The sequence below is a fragment of the Aethalodelphis obliquidens genome, unplaced genomic scaffold, assembly GCF_003676395.1.
Source record: "Aethalodelphis obliquidens isolate GAN/ISIS:26980383/991018 unplaced genomic scaffold, ASM367639v1 scaffold7, whole genome shotgun sequence".
In the NCBI taxonomy this organism is placed as follows: Eukaryota; Metazoa; Chordata; class Mammalia; order Artiodactyla; family Delphinidae; genus Aethalodelphis; species Aethalodelphis obliquidens.
Genome location: NW_020837951.1, coordinates 13,928,688 through 13,954,440, shown reverse-complemented (window position 1 = coordinate 13,954,440; position 25,753 = coordinate 13,928,688). Strand labels below are relative to the sequence as shown.

At 47.2% G+C, this 25,753-nt stretch overlaps 1 protein-coding gene across 8 annotated transcripts in view; it reads right to left on the bottom strand.

Annotated features, from left to right (window-relative positions):
• Positions 1–25,753, bottom strand: part of CDK5RAP2 (CDK5 regulatory subunit associated protein 2) — a 181,970-nt gene that overhangs the window by 71,581 nt on the left and 84,636 nt on the right. For all 8 annotated transcript variants that reach the window (XM_027105057.1, XM_027105051.1, XM_027105053.1 and 5 more), the window contains 5 exons: positions 24,152–24,292; positions 15,479–15,576; positions 10,514–10,644; positions 8,881–8,990; positions 6,626–6,754 (listed from right to left, as the gene is read on the bottom strand). In XM_027105057.1, the coding sequence (XP_026960858.1) occupies positions 6,626–6,754; positions 8,881–8,990; positions 10,514–10,644; positions 15,479–15,576; positions 24,152–24,292 (609 nt within the window). The remainder of the gene's footprint in view (positions 1–6,625; positions 6,755–8,880; positions 8,991–10,513; positions 10,645–15,478; positions 15,577–24,151; positions 24,293–25,753) is intronic.

Here is a 25,753-nt window from a genome sequence, read left to right as displayed (position 1 = left end):
TTCCATTTAGCCCAGGGGATAAACCTCTTTTTGTACTGTCACACATCTGAGATGGGCAGTCTCAGCCACACTGCCATTTTGCTGACAAAAAAGTCCTCATCGCTAATGAGTAGAGTATCCAGCTTCCCTGACAATAACTTTATGCTTTTGAAAATGAAAGAGAGTTATTTCTAAAGACTGCGTAAATCCCTAATGCTCTGAAGAAGTGTAAACCCCAAAGCTTCTGCAGTTTGCGTTCTACAGAACAGACAGTTCAGTGTTCTCAACGGGGCCAGATCTCAGCTCTCTGGAAGAGGGAAAATTCTAGGCACGAGACACCCGGATTAACCAAATAAAAAGTGAGAGGGAAGGTAGCCAACGCTGTTTCAAAAACTGTACCAAAACGCATCGCACCAATGAAGTAGTGACCACTGCACCACAGAGTTAAAACATGAGCTGAGTCCCAGCCGCCTGCTGGGCATGTTGTACATACGACGTATCTAAGGTTCTATCTCCATACCGTGATTTCATGAATTCCCACATTTAGTCAATCACCCCATAATTTTCCCAGCCCAAGTTAAACTTTTCTGATCTTCCTTCTAAAAGAAACCTTTTTTTGGAAGAAGAAAAACAAAACAAAGCAAACTGACTTCACAAAGTCTTTTACAGAAAACTTCCCAGGATCAGAATACATTCAACCCAACCATCCTAATCAGGATCAAAGAGGACTGATGAGTCTACAAATCTTACTACACTATCAAGCATTCAATACGCTAAACACGTGTAAGTGTATTTCCTAAGGCATAAAAGTTTCTGAATACGGATGAGGAACTTCTCTCCCTCTGTTGGTTTCTTCCCTCATTATTAAAACATGCTCAAGTTACCAACTAGGACAATCAAATTTGTCGGTGGGAGTATAAAATGTTAAACTACTTTAGAAGAAGTCCTGGCAATTTCTTATAAAGCTAATAACCCTATGACCCAGGAATTCCCCTCCTAGGTATTCATCAAGAGAAATGAAAACATATGTCCACATGAAGATTTGTATATAGGGCTCCCCTGGTGGCGCAGTGGTTGAGAGTCCGCCTGCCGATGCAGAGGACATGGGTTCGTGCCCTGGTCCAGGAAGATCCCACATGCTGCGGAGCAGCTGGGCCCGTGAGCCATGGCCGCTGAGCCTGCGCATCCGGAGCCTGTGCTCCGCAACGGGAGAGGCCACAACAGTGAGAGGCCCGCGTACCGCACAAAAAAAAAAAAAAAAGATTTGTATATGAATGTTCACATCAGCTTTTATCATAATAACCAAAACCTGAAACAATCCAAATGTACATCAATAGCAGAACGAACAAAGAAATTAGAATATATGTATACAATGGAATACTACTTAGCAATAAAAAGGAACAAATTATTCATTCACGTAACAGCATGGATGAATCTCAAAAACACGCTGAGTGAAGGCAGCTTCACACAGAAGAGAAGATGCTTTATGATTCCGTTTCTATGAAAGTCTAGTACAGGCAAAACTAATGGTGGAAGAAAATGAGAAGAGCGGCTGGAGCGGGGGCGAGTGGGAATTGACTAGAAGGGACACGAGGGATCGTGATAGAAGTTTGGGTTACACAGGTACATACATTTGTAAAACTTAGCAAACAAAGACTTACGAATTCTGTATTTCATCGTGCGTAAATTTAAACTTAAAAGAAAAAATAACTATAAACATATTGAAGGAAAAGATATACATGTTGAAGTATTTAGGGGGAAGCGTATTGATGTTTGTGATTTATACTAAAATTTATCAAAAAGATATGATGGCTGGTGGGAACGGTTAATAGTAGAATCTAAGGGGTGAGTATATGGGTGTCCACCATGAAGTTCTTTTCACTTTGCTAGAATTTCTTCATCATAAAATGCTGGGGAAAAGCCGCTCTCATTTGAAAAAGAGCAAAATAACTACGTTTTTCCTTCCTGGTTCATCAGCAGCTCTGGTCACTGAGTGCTGCCTGCCTCTCTCCAAGCTTCTTGAAAGAACTCTCCATCCTCACCTTCTGCAACGTGGCTTTTGCTGCCAACGCCCTCCAGAAACTGCTCATGAAAGCTCCCCAAGACCTTCTAATGCAGGAGATGGAACCAACCCTCCTGGGATTAGGGAAGAGGCAGCAAGGCGCTCCTCCCCAACCCTGTGGATCAGAGAAGGGTCTCCCTGAACTTTAGCCGAGCAGAGTACTGTGAACCCGTGTCATTCCAGTTGGAGCAGCAAAAGCATCCGAGTTACCCTTCATTCCAGAACCACAACCACACCATGACTCAATATACTGAAATAAAAATTCTCTTTCATTTCTCTTTACCTCTGCAGACGTGGTTAAAATTAAAAGCCAGTTTCCAGCAATGATCAAGAAATTCAATGCTGTGGACACAGAGACATGTCCCGCATGTCATATGTGACTTATCAGTTTTCAAAGGCAAGATCCCAGAGAGACTGATGCGTCACTGCAGGTGGGCTCTGTTTCAGGCCCACCACCACCTGGAGAAGTGCCCCACACCTCCAAGCGCCCACCGGCGCCGCCTTCATTTCCCCACCCTCACCGCTCCTCCATCCACCACCACGTGGCCTCGGGGTCCCCCTCACTCTGCTGAAACTGCCCAGGTCACGAATGAGTTCCCAGCCGTTTTTCTCTTGTTTTCTCAGAGTACGTGGCACTATAAGCATGCCCTCCCTAAGCATCGCTCCCTAACAACTTCACTGGCCTGGTTCTCCCCCTGCCTCTTGAGCTATTCTTTCTTGACCTTGGCAGGCCCCCTGCTTCCTCCAGGAGGAAATTCCCTTGACCTCACAAGAGGAGGCCGGGCCCGTCTCCACGCCCGCGTGCACTCCTCCAGGCCCTCGCCAACCTCCGCTTCTCTGCGTCACGGACTCCATGGGGCAGGGACCCTGTCTGTGTTCCGCTTTAACACCAGGGCCTGGTGCTCAAGACAACACTGCTAAAAGGACAAACAAATGAATCAAGACTTTTTTCAAAATGACAGCTGGAACCAACAGGTTTTCGGGATTACCCCGGTCTTGCTACTCCAAGTGTAGTCTTTGGAGCAACGGAAGCTTGTGAGAAATGCAGACTCCCGGGCCCCGTGCCAGGCTCACTGAGCCAGAATCTTCACGTTAACAAGGTCCCCAGGAAATTCACACGCACGGTAAACTTCAGAAGCACTGCCCTATGGTGTTGCTAAAACAACACTGAACAGAGTCAGAAAAGGGTTTAGTTCCAACTCTGCCACTAATTTACTAAAAAAGTAAAATTAAAATAGCTGTGTTTTACATATTGAGTGCCTACTACATGCCAGGCACGGTGCCAAGGGCTTTATAAATCGGGTACAACTCATAATAACTTATGAAGTCAAAATGTTAGAAACTTCCTCCTTTCAATGAAATTCAATCTGCTTCTGACAAACCAAATTTCATTCTGTTGATAATAACAGATGTTAACAAGCACCTTCTACTTCTGAGTACCACTTCTGTCCTCTGAGTCACATGAGGTCTATTTCTTTTTTTTTTTTCTTTTTGCGGTACGCGGGCCTCACTGCTGTGGCCTCTCCCGTTGCGGAGCACAGGCTCCGCGGCCATGGCTCACGGGCCCAGCCGCTCCGTGGCATGTGGGATCTTCCCGGACCGGGGCACGAACCCGTGTCCCCTGCATCGGCAGGCGGACTCTCAACCACTGTGCCACCAGGGAAGCCCAAGGTCTATTTCTTATTCAAAAGGACAGCCCTACATATATCTGAGTTCAATTAAATTATGCCCCTTAATCCATGTTTCCTCTCCATGCCAAAAAAAAAAAAAAAAAGCAGTTTTCTAACCATCCCCTAAAAATGACAACATAAGTAAATAATGACAGCGACTAAACGTTTCTGAGCGCTCGCCCACGAATCCCACCCCCCAGGGGTGACAACTGCACGTCACACAGCTCATGGCTTACGATGCTCACCGCCCCCCCGCTGCCACTGCAGTCCGCTCAAATCACTCCTGAACGGCAATTCTCAACCACACCGTTCTGTAATACATAAACTATAACCAGTAAATAAATACAAGGAAATAGGGGCAACCTCATTACAGATTTTTTCTTTTTTTTCTTGATGTACTTTAAAATAAAAGGATGCCTCTTCTTGGCCTTTTGTTGGTTTGGCTGGTTTTTCAGTGACCTGCCCGCATGCAGGGAATAAGCGCTGTGTGCCCAGCAGGAGGGAATCCAGCCCAGGGCCACCGTTTTGAAGACACAGCTGCCAAAATGAATCAAGGGCTTCCTACTCTTTATAGCCTTTGTCGAATTAAAAGTTGCGGAGGCAGGGGTGTGTAATACGAAAATAAATCATGTGCCTATTTTATATACATATCTATCTGTGTCTGGACCTTTGACCTAGTCATTACTCATCTAGGAACACAGTCTAAGGAAAAAAAGCCTAAACCCTGAAAATGATTTGTCCAAAGACATTCATCAGGTGCATCACCGGAAATATCTACATGTCCGACAACAGTGGCGCAGCTAGCATCTCTAAGATGGCATAAGAGGTTATAACACAGCAGCCACTGGAAAGAAACAGGAAACAGGACTGTGTATGTACTGTGGGTGGGCACGCACACGTTCAAATACACACATAGAGAAGGAAAGGTTCCAGGATGTTAATTAACTGTGTTTTAATGTGACAGGATTAGGGGTCATTTCTTTATTTTCCAAGTTTTAGGCAATGCTGTGGGTTAATTAAATATTGGAGGAAAAACTACTGAATTTTAAAAATACAAAATATATTTGCTGTCTGTTTTTTTCCTTTTCTGATTTGTAGGCTCCCAGAGCACTGGAGCAGTGCCAGCCCCTACTCCACAAGCCCTGCTGCCCAGAAAAGGCTGTGGACCACGGAGGCATTTCCCGTTTGTCTCTGCCTCGTTGCTCATCCAAGGAGAGCCACACACACTCCCAGGGAACAGCAGCCTCTCCTTGCTGCCATCCCACCCTCACCCCTAACAGCCTCTCCTCCCTCAGCTCAAGATTATCGTGGGAGCACCATCCTGCCCGTGCGGATCTCCCCATCGCCTGCCGGGGAAGACGGGGCCTGTGCTGCGAAGGACACGACTATTCATAGGGAACATCAAGTTGATGTGCAACCTGACAAATGACTCCAATCTGAATCGGCTGCTATTAAGATCTCAGAGTGGCAAGAGGAAAATCCCTCTGTTCTCCAAAGAACATAATAGGACATTTAACAGATTTCTTTCAAAGGGCAAATGAACAAACACTCGCCGTCTGACACTCAAATGAAGCAGGTGACGAATGGGCTGCTTATTAAAAATGCCACCAAAAAAAAAATGCCACATTGGAAAAAACAAACCAAGAGACTTGTTTCTCCCTAAATGGGCTGCAGATATTCTTGCTTTTCAAAATTATCTGGAGCCCTGGAGACTAAGCTCAATAACATTCCCTCTCTCCAAGGGAGCAGATGGCCAGAGCTCCGCATAAACACCTTTGAGCGTTTCCCACCTTGAACGTGGGAGGAGACAGCTGAAGCCTGACAAATCCTTCCCCAGAAATGGTGTGGCAATGAGACCTCCATTTACCTGGCACGCCAGGCTGAGTTCAAGACAACCCCAACCAGGAAGGTTCTGGGGGATCCAAATACAAAAGGCTCTAGTGCATTTCATGATGAGAACAGTTCCAGTCTTCTGAAACTAAGTAGCATAACACAGGCATGGAGCAAGGCGCTTCCTGGGGGAGCGTCAGGCCAGGTAGGGACTAGAGGGAGGAAGTGGCAAGCTTCTCCTCGCTGTCACAACATCAGGGCCCTCTACTGTGCGGTCGGGTTGAGAACAGAGAAAATCGGAGCCAACACCCCACAAAGGTGAGCAGAGAGCCAGTCACAGGGTGAAGGGGCTCCCCCCGCTTTCCCTGGGGTGGGCTAACGGAATGGGCCCACACCCTCAGTGAGTACAAAAGCCCAGGAACCACACGCGCTTTAGTGCAGACACCAGATTTAACCTTCCGTGGCCCTTCCAGACTTTCAAATGTCACCAGTGGAAAACTCCCATAGTCAGGAAGCTGAATTTGTGGGCTCACGCGACGCCGACCCTGTACTCCCTGTCGGGTCGTCAGTACACAGCAGAGTGCAGGGGTTCCTGGGTACGCGTGGGAATAAACTGCACACATCTGGTCAAATCCAGAAGCCAGATGCCGTGGGAGTGACAAGACGCATTTAGAGGATTAATACAAAAAGTAAATGAAAAGTGTGTTTTCTCGTGTGTTTCTCCACGGTAAGGGGTTCATTAAGGCTGCAGCTACACTACCCAAGCTACGTGGGTGACGTGGCAACTCTCCAGGCCCCTGAGACCAGACCAGTCATCCAGATGTACCATCTACGCCCAGATCCCAGGGCTGGACGTGGAGTCCAAAGCATCACAGCACATCGAGTGTGTCCACGCGGATACGACCCAAACCTGCGGGACGCTCCGACAGACCTGCTGACCTAAGAGGGCCCTCAAAGCCCGTCCACGGCAGAGGGAGTTTCAACAGAGACCTCCCAGGAGAGATGCAGCCTGGTGACGTGTGTGTGGGGGGGGGTGTCACTCTCTGTGTGATTAGCACGCGAGAACGAGAACATTCTTTCTTACCTCCATCTGATCTGCCGACTCAGGCCTGTCCTCTCCCGGGAAGCCCATGCAGGAGAGATCAAAAATAGTTTTCTTCAGGTGCCGGTTGTCCGCGTACAGCTCCTTCACCAGCTGGATAAGGTCACCGACCTGGGAGATAAGAGCAGGAAAGGACTGACTACCCACGGGTACACTGCTGCCTCCCAGGGCCACGGCTACGGAGGAGACGTCCTGCATCACAGTCACGGAGAGTCAGGTGGCCTGACTCCAGGCTTCAGGCTACCCTGGGTACAGTGAGAAAAACACCAGCATTTCTGTATTCTAACCCCAGCGCCAGACTTCAAGGCAAAGAGATCCTGGGCAAGCTGCCTGGTCTAAGTCTCCATTTCTACATGTGTGGAATGGGTTCCCGTGAGCACTGAACGCGATCACGGTCACAGCACACTACAGCCCTCGGCACGGTCTAAGTACTCTGTCCGTGACGCAGATATGGCCTCTGCCTTGTACTTGAGACCCTCTGGAGGAAAACCCCCCGAGACTGAAACTTCCGAGGCTTGTCAGAGGCTTATTTTACAGCATCCACCTTCCTCTTTCTATGCCTCTCTAGCACCGTCCATAATAACAACAGTCCTCAGTCATAAAGCAATTCACAGCTGCTAAACTACTCCCACAAGCTTTAGTCAATCGCTCCTTACAAAAATCCCGAGGAGGCGGACAGCAGTATGACTGTCCCCGTTTTACAACAAGAAGCCCGAGACACAAAGAAGTTCACTGCCCGAGGTCCCAGAGTTGGGGTGCCTGGAGAATTCAGTGACATACAACAACAGCCAAAGTGCCCGGTCGTGTGGGCAGGGGCAGCTGCCCGCACAGAGGCAGAGCCGGGCCTGGACTCCCGGTCCAGGGCTCCTCCTTAAGGCGCAGGCCTTGCGAGGCCAGGTCCATAAGCATCTGAGCAGACACCACCTTCATTCCCCGCAAGCTTCAAATCACAACGGCTAGTGATTTTCCAAACCCTTCTTAAGGGGATAATCATTAGCCCCTCAAAGAAAGTGGGAAATCCCACCCTGACCACACACAGCAGGTGTCCACTGCACCAAAACATGAACACAACTAGGACCCAACCTCAAGGAGGTTATATCATAGAGGGAAGAAGAAAACATTCTGATTCTACAAACATTCACTAAGTGCCAACAAAGGGAACTAGCTCCTGCCCTTAACACAACCACAGTAGGTATGCGCAGTGGCTATTACCACGTCTATTTTCATCTTCGAAACACTAACAGATGCCTCAATGCTTCTTGTTCCACTCCTCCCAAAACACCAACATTTTTATAGTTCTCCTTCTTATCTCTTCTGCATCTTACATCTGCTGTTTTTCCTCTCTCTCTGCTGAAAAAGCCTTCCAACCAGATAAACTCCTATTCAACCTCCAAAACCACTTCAGGTCTCACTTCTATTGAGAAGTTTCCTGTGATCCAGTGAGTACCTCCCAACCCCCGACAGCTAACCTCTCCTTCTCGGCTACCCCTAAACCTCGCACCTCTGCCTATTACAGCCACCCTTGCACTCCACATTGCCACTGCTCCTTCACATGACCCTCTACTCCACCGGCATGTGAGTTATTCCCAGACAGAAACTCAACCTGTCATACATAGATGGTAATTTTATAATAAATCACAGTGTCCTCGGAGCTCACACTTCCTATTCTTATCAATGGCTCTTAGAACCTTGAAATACAAAGCCACTCTAACCACACCAATGATCAACAGATTGAAAACCTTTCCAGTTTTAGAAAAGATTTACTGATCAACCTTGAACCTTTATTCTTTCAAAAAGCATCAATTACCCCCCACTATGTGTGCCAGGCACTGGGAAATCAGAAATAAACAAGATACACTCACTCGCTTTAAGATGCTCACAGCCTGGTGGAGATACAGAAGAATACCCAGATAATTACAGATCAGTATGAGAAGGACATCAGTGCAGTCAGGTACAAGAAGAGAGGAGAATGACCCGAGGGAAAGGTGGCTAATTCTGGGGGGGATAGAGAGCATTTCCCAGGGGAGACGGAGCCTGGGTGGGGTCCTCAAGCCTCAGAAGGCGTGCATCAGACACGGGGTAGGGACTCCAGGGAATGTACATCAAGGGGAAAAAAGGTAGGCAGGGAGAGAGGGAAGAGAGGCGGGGAGAAGGGCTTTCAGAATCTTACACCTCTGATCAGGAACCCAAGAGACAACAAATAACCAACAAAGCACTGAAAGTTAATAGGTCAATACCTTTTCCTTAAGCTCTTCTTGAGAAAAATGTTCCACTTGAAACCGATTGTGCTCTTCAAGGCAAATACTCAGATAAGATGTTTGATCACTATAAAATGAAAATGGTTCTTCTGCACCAAAAGAAAAAAAAAAGCGGGGAGGAGGAGAAAAAGAACATCAGAAGTAGATCCTTCCCAGACAATTCCCCGTGCAATCCATCTAAGGCACTTTGAATTGGGTAGCGGGGGAAAGGGAGATAAGCACACACAGGGAGTTTAATGCACCACCTTTGGAGCAAAAGTAATTTTCTTCTTTCTCTACAGGCTGGTATCTCAATGTATGGTTTCATCGTGGGCTGTAGGCTTTCACTGTGGCCAGCTCTGGATTATACTTTGCATATCCAGTGCTGTGCCTGGAGTCCATTCTGAGTGGCACAAGCAAATAGTGATTTTCAATTTAAATGAGGGAGTGATTCTGTTTAAGTGAAAATACAGGAAAATTAGATGTGAGCCTCAAGGGTAGAACTCAAAAGCGCCTGATGTGTTTTTTACCGGCCCCAGAGCCCGCCATGGGAGCGAGCACACCGAGTACAGAAACCGCCTATGAGATCTATGATGAGAGACTCTTGGGTCACCCACGGACGGGTCGGCCTTCTCTGCACCAAAGGTCACGCTCTCACAGGGAGCAACGGTGCAGAGAAGGGTCACGCTGTTCACTGAGTGGAGCATATCCACAAGCATGATCTCACTCAACACGTGTGGGTAAGAGCTGATACGCCTCGTATAGAGGAAAGAGCTAGACTTCGAAGGAAGATGTCCTGCCTCCAATCTGGGTAAATCAACCCCCACTGCCACCTCGGTTTCTTTACCTGTGATGTGACGTCAATGTCTACTCGATCCAGTGGGACAACGGTCAGGAGCAGAGGTGAGAAGTTAAGTGCCTGCCGCTGTGCCTGGTACACAGCGGGCGCTCAGGAAATGTCAAACCTACCACTGCTATTACTGATTGTAAGCAGGAATTACAATCAGTAATGAGGAAGAGAAAGGAAAGGAAGGCTAGAGATAAGGAAAGGAAAACGCCAACCCAGACACCACGGGGCTCAGGTTCTAGCAAAGGAGGGAGCCAGATACAGCTGTCATGAGCACAGCAGTGCCCATACCACAGGACCCTCCCTAGCTGAATCCACGTGCGGTCATGACAGTGTGAAAAGCGATGCTTCAGCAGGAAACAGAGGTTTCACCCGCACGTGTCTGTGCAGTGGGGCTCTCTGCAGTGGGCGCCGTGGTAGGCAGAGCCCAGATGTTTAGGGTGATGAGGGCCACTGACCACAGAAAGGAAATGGCAAGGCCCCAAGGTTATCTGGAGTTAGAAGAGTCAAACAATGCAGAACACAGCAGGGGCAGCGAGGAAGCAGTCCTGCAGCAGGCCCTCTGTGGAATTAACACTACCTGCTGGGCCCTTTGACTCCACAAGCCGAAGCCAGACAGGTACAGACTAGGAGAGCAACAGTAACACCATCACTGCAAAAAAGCCTTCCCAGACGAAATCCCCGGGGTGCCTCGCCTCCTACCGCAGTCTTAGGACTCTCTTAAAGTTCAGCCAAGTCCCTCCAGGCGGGAAAACCAAAGGGAAATACATACAAGAGAGCACGTACCTTCCCGCCGCCGGATTTCACTGATCTGCTCCTCCAGGGCCTTCTGCAGGTTCTGATAGGAGAGCACATCGCGCTCCAGCCGCTTCCGCAGCGCAAAGATGCTGTTCAACTCAGCTTGCAGGTTGCTGACACTTGGTAAAACAAGACACCGGAATTTTAAAACAGACCTACTTGTGCTTTAAAATGCAAAGCCCAGCAAGCCTTCCTTTGATTTTTATGTCATTTGTGGGGTTTTTTTCTGGTTATAAAAGTAAATACGTGTTTATAGAACATTTATAATAGAAACGTATTAAAAAAAAAAAAGCAAAAGTTACCATAACCCGACTACCAAAAAACACATGGCAGACTATTTCCTCCCAATCTTTTTCCCTGAGTATTTCTATAAGGTTGAAATCATTCTGGACATATAATATACTAAGTTGTGCATTTCTCATTTAAATATTTCCCTACATTTTCAGAAATAATTTGCAAATGTCATTTTTAATGACTATATAACATTAAATCGGGTGAATGTCCCACCATTTAACTCATCCCCTATTAGTGGACATTTGGGTCATTTCCAAGTTTTTGCTACAGATGTAGCTAGGTGGAAGTAATTTAATTCCCCAGAATGTTTCTCTGGAATAACGCTTTGCATGGGCTTGGGTATGGAAGGAAGGCTCTCCACAGAAGAGAAGGCGACAAGGAGAACGTCGGCCATGTCACCCCTAAAAGAGGTGGCATTGGAGGTAAAGGTGAGGGGCAGCAGGGACAAGAAAAAAGAAAAGGAGAAGACTGAGAGTCAATAATAGGAGGAAGAGACGGACCAATTTAGGGGTCAAAAGAAGTCTACAGTAATGGGTTGGCCACTCACAAATGCAGAGTAGAATGGATTTTTATTGGAGGGGTGGTGATGTCAAGTATCACGTCTGGGTCAGTGTAATACGGTACTGACCTGCACAGAGAGCCTGCAAGGAACCAGCAACCCAGAACTCAGAGGAGGCCATGAAGAAGCACACCTCCCAGAATCTGCACTGACGGGGGGAGGACTGTCCCACAGACCTGCCTCCAATGATGCAAATGTTCTGTATCGGCGCTGCTGAATACGGTACCCACTAGCTGAACGTGCCTACTGACCATTTGAAATGTGGCTACATGCTGAGGAACTGAATGCTTAATTTTTTAATTTATATGTATGTAGTCACATGGCTAGTGCCTACTGAACTAGGCAGTGCAGTTCCTCAGGCAGGGCTCCGGACTCCTACTGACATGCACGTGGCAGGAGTCTGAACCGGTTCTCTCAGAGGAACAGAGGCTCCAGCAGACACCTGAGTAACGTAAATATTGTTTCAATGAAAATCTCTGCGCCTAAAGCCTTGTTTCACACTCAGGGTTAGCTTCTTAAGATGGATTCCCAGCAGTGCAATTACTGGGTCAAAGTATGTGAACATTTTTTGAGACTACGAAAACGCCTTAACATATCAGAAAGCCTTTTTTAAATATCAAGAAATACGTCACTCTGTCCAGCGTCTGACCTATTTTTCCCTGAAAGGGTCCATCAACACTTTGAAACTGCTGGAAGAAGTGTATGAAAATGTGGATTTGTTTTAGGGAGAGGGTCCATGAGCTTTCATCAGACTGTTCGAGAGGCATCCACAGCCCCAAATGGTTAGGAGCCATCGCTCTGAAATATGTGCGCCACAGACTCAAGCCCCACTTATCCTCCAGCGATTCCTTCCAGCTCCGTCCATCGAACTGCACACATAAATCAACATCTATTGGAAGGAAAATAAACCATTATGTCTAATCTTCTATGCTTGCTGCTTTGAAGATGGTTCACTGTGAAGCAGCCCCCTTGCAAGGGAAGGGGCCCTCCCAGCAGCCTGTACCTAGCTCCATTTCAAGACAATCATAATGATCAATTTGTAAGGCTGATGGAAACCTTACAGAGGTGTCACAGCACAGCACTCGCTTGGATGCGGTCAGGCCGCAGACGCGTTTAACCAGTGGGGGAAGAAAGGAGATTGTTTTAGCGAAGCTCCTGCAATGAGGGCTAGGGAAAGCGACGGCTTCACTCCCTCTTCCATCTTCTGACAGGGTGAAAAGTACACAGCTGCTGCTCCTGCATCTGTCATTTCTGTTTCCCCAACTCCACGATCTCTGCAAGGTGTGAGGAGTCGGTGGAACAAAAGGAGCTTCACTCAGAAAGAAAGGACAGCCCTGAGCCTTCCTCCTTCTGGAGTGGAGTGGGGGAGGAGCCGGAGGACGCACGCCCCCATAGTGCCACCATTCACGAGCTCCATGACCTTGGCGGTCAGCTAAACTGCCCGAGTCCTGCTAGCCTCATCCGTAAAGTGGGGACAGTGCCTTTCCTTCAAGAGTGTTTTGAGGATTAAATGAGATGTTATAATGGAAAGAGCTTAGCACAGTGCCTGACACACACGAGGTGCTCGACAAACATCACCTCCTTCCTTCCACGTATTCTAATGACTCCCATACAGCAGACATTTATATGCCAAGCTTTCTGCTACTCCTGAGTTACAGGCGTGATTTTCATCTGGAGATGACTTACACCCCCCAGGGCACATGTGGCAATCCTGGAGACACTGTTGGTTGTCACAACTGGGGCAGGGAGGGTGCTACTGCCATGTAGTGGCAAAAGCCAGAGATGTCGCTAAACATCCTACAATGCACAAGACGGCCCCTCAAAAAAAGGACAAAAGTTATCTAGCCCCGAATCCCAACAGTGCTGAGGTCGAGAAAACCTGAGTTAGAGGCAAAGTATAAACTGTCCTTGTCCTCCAGATGAGAGCTGTCTCAGTAAGGGCCTGGGCTCAGGAGCCACGGAGACTTGAGCTCTGAGAATCCCTAAGTGCAGGAGCTTGGGAAATACCCTCAACATCTCCAAGAGCAGATTTCCACTTCTGTGATATGGGGTTGAAGTGTCGGGAAAGGACCAGGCACACAGCTGCCCTTGGTCAGTTCCTCCCTCCCGTTCCCCCTTTCCAACTTTAGTTACAAGTACGTCACACGTCTCCAGAGTCATCCAGCTTTCACTGCCAGTTTCCAGAGAGTGAGCAGTGCTGGAGTTACCCCAGGGGGCTCCACCGGCCTTAGCCCACAGTTCTGCCCGCTCGCCAGGGCAAGGTCTGAAGGCTCAAAACCCCCTGCAAGCTGAGCTTATGCACAGTGGCACACTGAGGCCTATGGAGGCTTTTCACGTTGCTGTTAGTCTTAATAAACGTTACCATTTGTTGAGTGCTTACTATCTGCCAGGCAGAATTAGGACTTTACACATTATCATCTCGTTTCAAACAACCCTGGAAGGTAGGTAGGGAGGTAGGTAAACAGGTAGGTCTATAGGCAGGCCAATCTCAATTGCACAAATACATATCCTGAGGCTCAGGGTGAAAAGTGACCTACCCAAGAGCTCAGAGCTGCTGAATGTATTGTGACTCTGAAGGTGAACAGGAAACCTTTTAAGCATCTCTATTAGTCACAGCCCTGACCCACCTTGGTCCCATGCACCTTGTTATTCACTAAGGAAGAGCCTATGAAACTCAGAGCCGCCATCAGTGACGCTGAGGAAGCCTGACAGCGGCCACATCCACCCCAGGGCCTCTCGGTGCCCAGAGTCAGAACTGGCTCCCGTCGGAGTAGCCGCACAATTAAACCCGCTGTGCCCATTCCCCCTCTGAGGTTCGCAGCACTACTCAACCCCTCCCCCAAGTGAAAATGACGAGCAGCTGAGGCTTCTCGAAAAAGCTCACTTTCAGAGAATTTCATCAGCATGTTTTCATTTTCCTTAAACTCGCTTCAGATTAAAAATCCTGAAAACTCATAACTTAGAAGAATTGGGAGGGGGTTCATCCGCGAACACTTCCCAAGTGCCTACTCCATACCAGCCCCCGTGACAGGCACTGGGAAATGCAGACAGCAAGACAGAACCCCTGCCCTGGGGGTGCTCACCTTCTAGGCCGAGACGCAGGCCACAGCAGCCAAGTAACAAAGGGAGGTTAGGGCAGCTGTGAGGGCAGAGGAACCGGAGCGGGCCTCCTGACAAGGGGAACCCCTGAGGCAAATCCTCAAGGATGAGGGGGACGCAGAGCAGGGTGCAGATAGCTGCTGAAAGCAGAGACAGGAGACACCCGGCCCCGGAACAGTGAGGACCCCATTAGGGCTGGAGTGAAGGGCAGAAGAGAGGCAGCAGTGAGGGCTGGGTTTTCTTCACTTTTTATCATGGAAAATTTTAGACATTAGCACATGAAGACAAGTCAGTATAATGAGCCCCACACACACACACACCTGCCCACACCCCTGTCCCAACAACCAGGGAGCCGTGGCCATTCTCGTTCCATCGGTGTCCCCGCCTGCTTCCTGCGCTGCTGTGCAGTGTGGAGATGAACCCCAGACATCATATCCTTCCACCCGTAACCATCCCAGTGTGCAGAGAGGTGACTCCTCCATGGGAGAAATCACTGAGGCCAACCCAGTGCTGGGCCAAGAGAGGCCCAGATGTGTCACTTGCCCGTGGACACAGGCAGGGCAGTGGCAAGACCGCTACCCTATAATCAGCTCTCCTCCCCACATCTCATTGCACCAAATCACCTCGGCAATTCTGTGAAGACACCAGTCACTCCGAGTCACTTATGGAAAGTAGGGATAATGATATTACTTACCTCACAGAACAGCAGTGAGGATTATAAGAGATAACACACGTGGAGGCGCTTTCTAAATCCATAATAAAGTATTATAAAAACCTGAGTAATTAGTATTAATGATATTTTTATCCTACGTTTGCTGCCAAAAAAATCAGACAATTCCTGCTAGGAAATAGGTATATCTGATTTAAATAAGGCAATCACCATCCAAGCACTTTAAGCTTCCTAAGCAAAGTGGGAAGGCTTCACTGCCTCAGAAACTACCAGCATTTATTCAGAGTATGTGTGTTACGCATGCACGTGACGTCCAAACAGAAACCCTTACCTGTCTGAGTCCTGCAGAGACTTCACCAGATGTGTATAGATGTCCTGCTCTTTCTTTAAGACCTGAATCAGCTCTTCATAGCCTAATTGTTGTTTTTCCTGAAAACGACAATGGGCATCTGTCATTAAGAGAAGAATTTTGAAAGCGCACATCCTTACATTATGCAAACACATGTGGATAGTTCTGGTTTATAAATCCAAACAAAGGTGAACCCCTGTGCCTGGCTCCGGATCAGGCTGCAGTCAGAGGGCACCACCTGCAGGGGGAGTGGGGAATGACCGCACATCACTCACGGAGGAAGAAAGCTGAGCGCTGTGCTCCCGACAATACCCAACTGCCCTTCGTGAAACTTCCTCTGCCCTCCCCCCCGCCCCAACCCAGCTCAGAGCTGCTGGTCATTGTTTTCACAAAACTACAAAGAATGCCCTTCCACGCTTGTCCTTGCTACAAAGAAAAGAAATTCATCAACCAAAACCTGACAAGTTTTAGGGACAAGGGACTTACATTAAAATAGTAGGGGTCAGGTGAGCCACGCTTTCAAGGCACCATGAACAGACTGATGATAAAGAGATCTGAGGGGGACTCTGCCACTTACTAGCTATGTGACCTCAGCTAACCAGCTTAACAAACCTCTGTGAGGTTCAGGCTCCTCATCGATGAAGTGAGGATGTAATTTTGTGAATTCCACAAATGTGAAAATTTTTTTAGAGTTCGGCTCTAAATTTCGGCTCCGTCACTTCCTGGTTCTGGGACCTCAGGAAGTTACTTACTAGAGCCACCTGTAAAATGCTGGACAACAGCCGCCACCACCTTATGGAGTTACAGAGCAGATACAAGTTCAATTGTGTGCTGGAAGGAATCAAGGATCCCAGGGGAAATGGCCAATTCCAGTACTGATGCAATGAAATTCAAAAGAAATCCACGTCTACAGCATTCTGTCACACCAGAAAATAAGGAAGTGTTTAAATAATGGAGCACTGTCAAAAGGATACAGGAGCCAGTTTGAAAAGGCCAAGCCTGGGACAATTGAGCATCAAAACAATGATAGTAACACATTATAACCCACTGAGTGAAACAGAAACTCACATCCACACGGACATGAGTAAATGAGTACATGGGAAGAAGAACGGGCTTTTCTTTACAGAACAGCTAATAAATGTAGAAGGAATAATGGAATTAGAAGAATCGCCATTTGCTAACCATCATGGTAAGAAATTATTCAGCCACAAAACATAAAAGGAGGCTAAAACTAACGGGTGAAAGTTTGAAGAAGATCAGCATATTTACATAGACTCAAAATACCTCCCCTCAAATACTTACTAATTACAAAGGAAAAAAGAGTAACTGCATAGTCGAGACACCACGCAGACACCACCTTCACAGAGTTAACCCAAGTCAGCATGGCCGGTAATGCTTAGGTAACAAAGCTAAGCCGTGTACTGTCGGACAGGACACACTGAGGACACAGCGCTGGTCCTGTCACACTCCTGCCAAGGATGCCTCACCTGAAGCCAGGCACCAAGAAACATCAGACAGACCCAACGAAAGGACACTCCACGGCAGAACTGGCCTGGATGCTTCAAAAGTCTCAGGGCCGTGAAAGTCAACAGACTAAAGTCTACTAAATGCAACACAAGATCCTGAACTGGCTCCTTCCACTACAAAGGGCTTTACGGGACAGCTGGTGAGACACGAATGAGCCTGAGGGTTCGATGGTAGTCTGAGGGTCTCTGCTCAGTCCCTGGCTGTGACGGCTGTGCTGTGTCATACAGGAAAAGGTCCCTGCTGACACGAAGTACACACTCAAGTATTCAGAACTGACAGGGCTTCACACAGGCAACTTACTCTCAGATGGCTCAGGACAAGCAAAACCCTTTACTCTTGTAACTTGCCTATAAATCTGACATTATCTCAAAATAAGAAGAAAATGTTAAAATAAAGAAGTAAAGTGTGCAGGACACCTGGCACAGCGCCTGGCGCAGACCAGAAGCTCCTTAATGCTAGGGAGACACGGGGTCAGTGGAGAGAGAGGGGCTGCAAGCAGCCCTTGTGTCTCGTGGACTCAGCCTGTCGCCTGAAGTTCAGATAATGACCCAGGATAGGGCTTCCAACCCTAATGAAAACTCAAACATGAACGAGGGGAAAAAGGTACATCTTTATTGCCGCTAACCTCTAACTGAAATTGAGCGTTTCCTTCATTTAGGGGTTGAAGGAACACTGTTACTGCTACAAACCATAGTAGTACTCGGTGTTTTCCTGAGATTTTGTCATCAAAAGAAATAGTTACTTTGTATATGTTGCAAGTATCTCAAAATATTTATTCTCATCACTACCTCAAAACTGCAGCAGCCACTCTGTTCACCACTAGATCTTGTTATTTAACACATTAATAAAGAAGCACCATTTCTACAGCTGATTATTTTTTTATATTTTGATAACCAAATTTCAAAATAAGTGGTTTCCTTTATGATCCTGTGCACATATTTTGTGCATTTAGATACTTTTCCAGGGAAGAGGTCCTTGGCTCCAGCACACTACCCAAGGGATGCAGATGGCAAAAAGGTTAGCAGCCCCTGACCCAGGAGAACGCTGCTGTGCTTCTAGCCCTGAACGAAAAAAGGCAAAGGCACCACCTGCCAACTGAGGGTTTTAAATGCTAACCCACCAGCTTGGTCATGAGAAGCTGGCCACCCACACTGCTAGAAATGTCAGGCCCTTTTGTAAATCGTGCCACATGACGCTGGCACAAGGAGCTCCCACCTGCCTTCTGTACACAGTCACCAGTGTCAGCTCCCACCCGTACACACCGCACGTAGACAGAGGGCCCCAGGGGAGCGCCTGGGAGGAACTCACCCTGGGATCAAGACAAAGAGGCTACCATGTCCTAAGGATGTCAGCCGTGGTACAAAGTGCTCTCCAGCATTTTCTCATTTAATCCTCACAAGCCAGTGAGCTCAAGCATTACCACTCTCCCCGTTTTGGTGATGAGGGAACCGAGGCACGGAGTCAGGGTGGTGAGGCAGGGTGTGGACCCAGGCAGCCAGGCTCCAGGGCCTGTGCTCTTTGGTCCACCCGTGAATGACCCATGATGGATGCAAAGCACTGGGAGTTTGACAAAGGTGACACAGTCGCTGTCAGCCACATAAAGGCCAGGCAACAGTGACGACGAAAATAAGAAAAACCTACTGCTTCTTGAGCATCTACCACCAAGGGCAGGGACTGTTAAGAGCGTGTGACCTTATTAGCTGTGTGACCTTGAACAAGTTACTCAATCTCTCTGTGCTTCAATATCCTCATCTGTAAGTAGAGGTAATAATTCTACATATCTCATAGGGTTGTGAAACAGATTAACTGAGCTAATCTATACAAAATTCTCACATGGATGCCTGGCACAGAGTAAACACTTAAGGAGTGTCAACCATAACTACCATTCCTACGCTCCAATGCTAGGCCAGGTCCTTTACATAGGTCATCTCTAATCACAATAACGACCAAGGAGGTATATTAATCTTCCCACTTTTCAGATGAATAAACTGATTCTCTGAGAGGACAGGTCATGTGTTTTAGTCCATTCAGCTAATAAGTGGCAGTCAGAATTTGTGCTTAGATAAGTAACCAACCAAGAGAACTAGGAAAAAACATGAATAAATGTGGACCTCAGGTGGATGTGGGAGACTCAGCTGTGGGATGTACATATCCAGTGAAAGAATCCCAACCCTGTGTGTATATATATATATATATATATATATATACACACACACACACATACACATATATATGTATATATTTTTTTTTTTGGTTTTTTTTAAATTTTTTTGTGGTATGCTGGGCCTCTCACTGTTGTGGCCTCTCCCGTTGCGGAGCACAGGCTCTGGACACGCAGGTTCAGCGGCCATGGCTCACAGGCCCAGCCGCTCTGCGGCATGTGGGATCTTCCCAGACCGGGGCACGAACCCGTGTCCCCTGCATCGGCAGATGGACTCTCAACCACTGCACCACCAGGGAAGCCCGCGACCCTGTATCTTAACTGGATCACCGTGGGCCTGGCTGGAAGCCCTAGAGGACTGCCCACTGCGGTGCAGGGCCTGGGTGCCCAGCTTGGTTCCCCTCTCCTCCTTTCAGGCAGCCATTCCAAACCTTCACCAGGTTTTCCAGGTCACTGCTCACCTCAGCCCCCACCCTCCACCTGCCAGCCGGCCACACCAGTGCTTGCTTTCCTGCCCTTCCATCTCCGTGGAACCAGGAAACTCCCTCCTCCTCCTCACAGACCACGCTCCATCAGTCGAGCCCTCTCCACTGACACCCTCCATGGTCCCTTACAGAGACCCTCCTCCAGCCCCACGGCACCCTGGTTCACCTTCACCCGGAGCTCGTGTACCAACCACGTGTTCACAGGCCTGGGGACCCCTTGCGGGCAGCAGCACCCCGAGCCAGGCACAGTGCTTGCCACAGATGCTCGCTGAAATGATGATTAAAAAGGTAAGAGGGGAACACAGGGACCAATGTGACTCTTCAGAGCAGAGATTCCTGTGGCTATTTTGCATAATGGAAGTCAGAGTGAGTCAACGTCTTCCTAGAAGCAAATTGCTCACCCATGTTAAATAAATGAACTCTTCAGAGCCATTTGGGTCCCATTGCATCAATCACCTGCTCCCCTGCGCTGAATCATGCCCCATTAGAATGACGTCACTTGGCTCCCTCGGCAGAGCTGGCAAACCAGTGGGTCTCCTCGGCACAGAGGCAGAGGGCCAAGTGGCCCAGAGGGGGCCCCTGCTCAGCAGCAGCAACCAACCCCCCTGTCCCCTACCCTCTGCCCGCCATCCCCACTCTCCACCCCCGCCCTCCACCTTGCCTCTCCAAACAAGACAGAGCCCCAGAGTCTACGACCCTTGGCATCTGTGAGGCTCTCCGGTATGTTCCCGGTAAATACTCCCTTTCATTGTTGTTTTGCTCAAACTCCTCAGCGTTGGATCCTACAGCTTGCAATCAAAAGAACCTTAACAAATACACTCACATTATTTTTAATCCTCTCAGGAGGTAGGCATGTAACTCCCCATTTACAGATTAGGAAGGTGAGCTTCAGTGAGAGGAGGTGACTTGCCCAAGATCACAGAGCTAATAAGCGGCAGAACGGACATTCTGACACCAAAGCCGAGGCATTTTCTACTCCACCATAGTTTCCTCAATGACTTGAAGGAAACGTATGTAATGGGCAGACCACAATCTGAAGAGGCAGCAGATATGTAAAGAGAGACCTTAATGGCTCACTTCTTGGTAATCAGGGCAATTTAGTGGCCTGACAGATGGCGTCTATTTCAGTAGCTATATCACAGCTCTGCAACAAAGACATTTATTTTTAATACTCAGGAAATTCAGCTGCAATGTCCCAACCATGTCAATAGCCAAACTATAAATCTCTGGCTGCAGCAAGTTAAATATGGTCAGTGTGTTTTACTCTCTGTTCTTCAATTCCCTGGTCATCTAGCATTAATTCTCAGGATCACACATGATTAGAAGGAAAACAGACGGCCCAGAGCCAATGGAGACATCATCACAGCCTCAAGTTCTTCATAGAAATGGGCAGAGGATAAACCCAAAATCCACACAAAATGGCCAAGGGCAGAGCAGAGTAAATCCGTGTTTCCTACAAAGAAAGAACTACAACCTGAAAAGTATACCTTTCTTGGGGGGAAAATACCATAGGCTGCAACAGCTGGGATTTCTTAAACTGACACCTAGAAATTTTCAATTCCTAAATGATCATTTATAACCTTTTATCCTCGATTTGCAATTACTCTTGCAGAACAGAATTAAAACCTTTGCTAAAATATGTAGGTATTTTGCACAGTCATTTAAGCATCACCAGGATCTAAAATATGACTGAAATGCCCACGGGATGACTTTATACTTGTGTTTCTAAGAAGTACAGACAGCAGCCAGCACAAAAAACTAAAAAACAATGCGGTACAGATGATCAAACTAGTGACATGAAATATTAAAATACTCTGTTAGTAAATTTAGAAACATTCTGTTCAACATTTAGACACTTTTTACATATCTAAAACATGATTCAAAATAGTGAAGTTTAACTAAATGTATTCAAATTAGTGATGATTTGTCCATCTAAAAAACCTGATGGGCTTCCATCTTGTTTCAAAACAGACTGTGCCTCGTGAAAAGATGCTCAACATCGCTAATCATTAGAGAAAATGCAAATCCAAACCACAATGAGGTACCACCTCACAGCGGGCAGAATGGCCACCACCAGAAAGTCTACACATAATAAAGGCTGGAGGGGGTGTGGAGAAAAGGAACCCTCCTGCACTGTTGGTAGGAATGTAAATGGGTGCAGCCACTATGGAAAACAGTATGGAGGTTCCTTAAAAAGCTAAACAGAGGGCTACCATATGATCCTACAATCCCACTCCTGGGCATATATCTGGAGGAAACTCTAATTCAAAAAGGCACATGCACCCCAATGTTCACAGCAGCAGTATTCACGATAGCCAAGACATGGAAGCAACCTAAATGTCCATCGACAGCTAAATGGATAAAGAAGATGTAATGGAATGTTACTCAGCCATAAAAAAAGAATGAAATAATGCCACTTGCAGCAACATGGATGGACCTAGAGATGATCATACTAAGTGAAGCAAGTCAGAAAGAGAAAGACAAATATATGATACCACTTATATGTGGACTCTAAAACAATACGATACAAATGAACTTATTTACAAAACATAAAGAGACTCACAGACATAGAAAACAAACTTATGGTTACCGAAGGGGAAGGGGGGAGGGGATAAATTGAGAATCTGGGATGAACAGATACGCCCTACTATATATAAAATAAACAACAAGGACCTACAATATAGCACAGGGAACTATATTCAGTATCTTGTAATAACCTATAATGGAAAAGAATCTGAAAAAGAAGATATGTACACACACACACACAAACACACACACACACACACGTGTATAACTGAATCACTTCGCTGTATACCTAAAGCTAACACAACATTGTAAATTAACTATACTTCAATTTTTAAAAAACAGTTAAACAAGACTGTGTCTGATTCTGGGTTAACGTGCATCTTAATATCCAACTAAATTTGGTCAAGATAAAGGAACTATTCACAAAATAAAGCAACTAAATCACAAAACATTAGCCCTCTGAGATTTAGTTACTGGACTTGCCCAAGGTCACTCAAGTGAAGTGACAGAACCAAGAGAGGAATCCAGGCCTCCAGACTTCCGGCCCAGCCCAATGGCCAAGTTCTCGCTGACATTCTTATTCGAGAGGGATGGCAAAACGCAAACCCACAAATGGTCAGAGTTAAGAAGGAACTCCCACCGCTCAGGCAGCGGTGCGCTCCAGGACCAGAGCTGATACGGAGCGGATACACAGCGCAACGGCCGGTACTGGTGCTAAAATACTGAAACACGTCTACACCAGTTGTAAACTAACCCCTGATCCATGCACCCCAACCACCCCAGCCCCTCTCCAAGACCCAGGAACTACAGGGTTGGTGCCTGGCACAAGAGGAGGCCTCCGGGACCCCACTCCAGCCCTAGCGCCTGAGTCTGTTCTGATGGCTGTGCCCGTGCTACACTGGTTGTTAATTATTTTGAGAATCATCCTTCACAAAAACCACAAGTCATGATCAGAGTCATTCATCAGAGAAAAATTTGCATAACAATTCCCTGTTTTCTGAACGTATGTACTTAATTAAAGCCGGGCTTAAAAAAAAAACAACAAACCTTGGCCGACAGTGAACGCCTTTCTTTCCCATCTCTGGCTGCCTAGCTGTATTACAGGCAAGCTGCACGTCAGAACAATCCGGACGCATCTCCACAAACCAGTATCATCGGTCATTCAATCAACAAACGTCCACTGAGCCAGGCACTGGGATTCAGACACGAACACCAGTTCCCTTCCCCTGAGGTGCCTCCTGGGGTGCGCAGGGCTCCAGGGAGGGGAAGCACCAAGGCGGCTCCGTTCGTCAACCCAAGGGCTAAGCGCTACGGTGGATGGATGTGCAAAGTGCCGCACAAGGGGGTGGACAAGGAGACGTCGCGTTCAGCAGGCCAGGCAAGGAGCCCAGAGGAGGTGACACCAGAGCGGCAGCCCTAGGGGTGTGCAGGAGCCACCAGGTCAACAAGGAAGAAGAAGGCATTCCAGGCAGATGCAACAGCATGTGCAAAGGCACAGAGAGGTACAAACACGGAGTTTTCGGGAATCTGCAGGAAGTGAGGTGCTGTTAGAGATGATGGGGAATGAAAGAAAAGGAGAATGGAGAGCTAGCTTGGGGCCAGATCACGAAGGGCCTGCTGTGCCCTTGTAGGTGTGCATGGAAATGTTCAACTGGAAAATGTTCTTACCTCGAGATTACATAGTTCTTGAGAGAGTTGCCCCCAGGAGGGCAAACATGAGGCTCATCTTTGAACAAGCTCTAGTTTCTCGGTTTCCTGAGCAGTGCAAATACTAACACTCAGCTGAAGGATACTAATCTGTAAGGAGGGAAGACTGAGAACCCCTCCTCCTACCTGCTGTAAGCTCATTTACCAGCACAAGGGCCTTGGAGGATCTTCAGGTCAGAGGAGTCATCAAATATGTGTCAGGAAAGGATATGAATTTGCATGTGAATGTCCAATTTCAGGCGGGCTTACCTCGGAGAAGATGCTTTTGCTGCCTGGTGACTGAGAAGAGCACTTTTCTGTTATTAAGTCTTCACTCCTGAAATCGAGATCCCCCGCAGTCATTAAATAACGGTTCTGCTGTATTGCTTCCAAGTCTTTTTCACTGAATTTCTAAGGAAGAAAACAAATCATAAGGAAGTTGTCATCAAGAAAAAAATACTAAGCGATGGTCCCAAACTCTTTAAGGGAAGATTTACTGTTTTTCACAATCTAAACAATTGCCACCATCCCCACATATTAGGCAATTACAAATGGTAATGCAATCCCTTTGTGCATTATTACAACCAGGAGCGCAGCACGCCAGCAAGGCACAGGCAAGGACAGTGGCAGTCATTACAAACCTCCCCTCTCGCCACCACTGGGACACCTCCCAGCGGGTACAGAAGACGAAGCCCAGGCTCTGGTCCCACGACCCAGGCTCCAATCCTGGGTCCTCCTTGGCCAGGGTGTGATTTCTGTTTCCCACGCTACAGGGTTAGTGCAGTGATTAGAGGGACTGTGTATCGAAACCCAACAAAGTCTAGGCGCTCCTGAAACATTACAAATTTGACAAAACTTGAACCGTCCATATCTACGAGGAGATTTGACTTCCAGGAAGAAAAAGGCAAGACTGCAACTACTTTGGGGGTCTGGTCACAGGTGAAAGCTCCTCCTTCACGATGAGACACCATACAGCCCAGTTCACCAGCTCCTTCAGACGAGGTCACATCCAACGATACTGCAGGCCTGGAAACCACTTCTCTGGTCTTTCGGCCAAATTCAAGCACAGAAATCTATTCCTAACAATTTAAAACCTGGTAACTCCTGCACTAAGTGTCCGTCCACTCTCTGTGGGAAATTAAGGGTGAGAACCTCATCTCATTCCCAATCACCCATCAGAATTAATTCATCATGTCAAACATTTCTAAAATAGCTGAACACAAACAAGAAAGTAGAAGCAATTTTTTGTAAAAACCCATTGAACTGTAACAGGGAATCAAATAACCAAAACAGAAATTCAGAATTACCATCATACAGTTGTGCTTGAGTTACAATTTTCATTTTTATTTCTTAAAAGTCCAACTATACATACACATTAACAAACGGGCCCACAAGGCTTAGAAGGGAACAGCCACCCCTAGCTCGCCACTTCTCACCTCTGAGTCCCACTCGCAGAAAAAAACCGCTTTTGACTCTACTGATTTCTGTTATTTACTTCCATGTTTCTACACTGCGCTCCTATGCTCACATGGCTTGATTTCCTAAGGTTAGATTTTATTAACTGGCTCCTGTCATAGAAGTTTAAGGATGCAGCTCTCACATCATCCACCCCCCAACGCTTTTCCTAATAGTTACATCACGATTTTGGTTAAATCAACATTCTGCATTTACGTGATTATGGCCACGCACATACTGTCCACAGCCCAGCCAAATGGTGTTCCATGGCGACATTTCCGTTCATGTTTAATTCCTTGCTTTTCTTGGAATTAGCAACAACTGCTTTGTTGTGTTTACTCAGTTCATAAAACTGAATTATGTACTTAGTGTTAATTTATCTCCAAACTTGTAAATTCTTCTACATGGAGTCAAGAC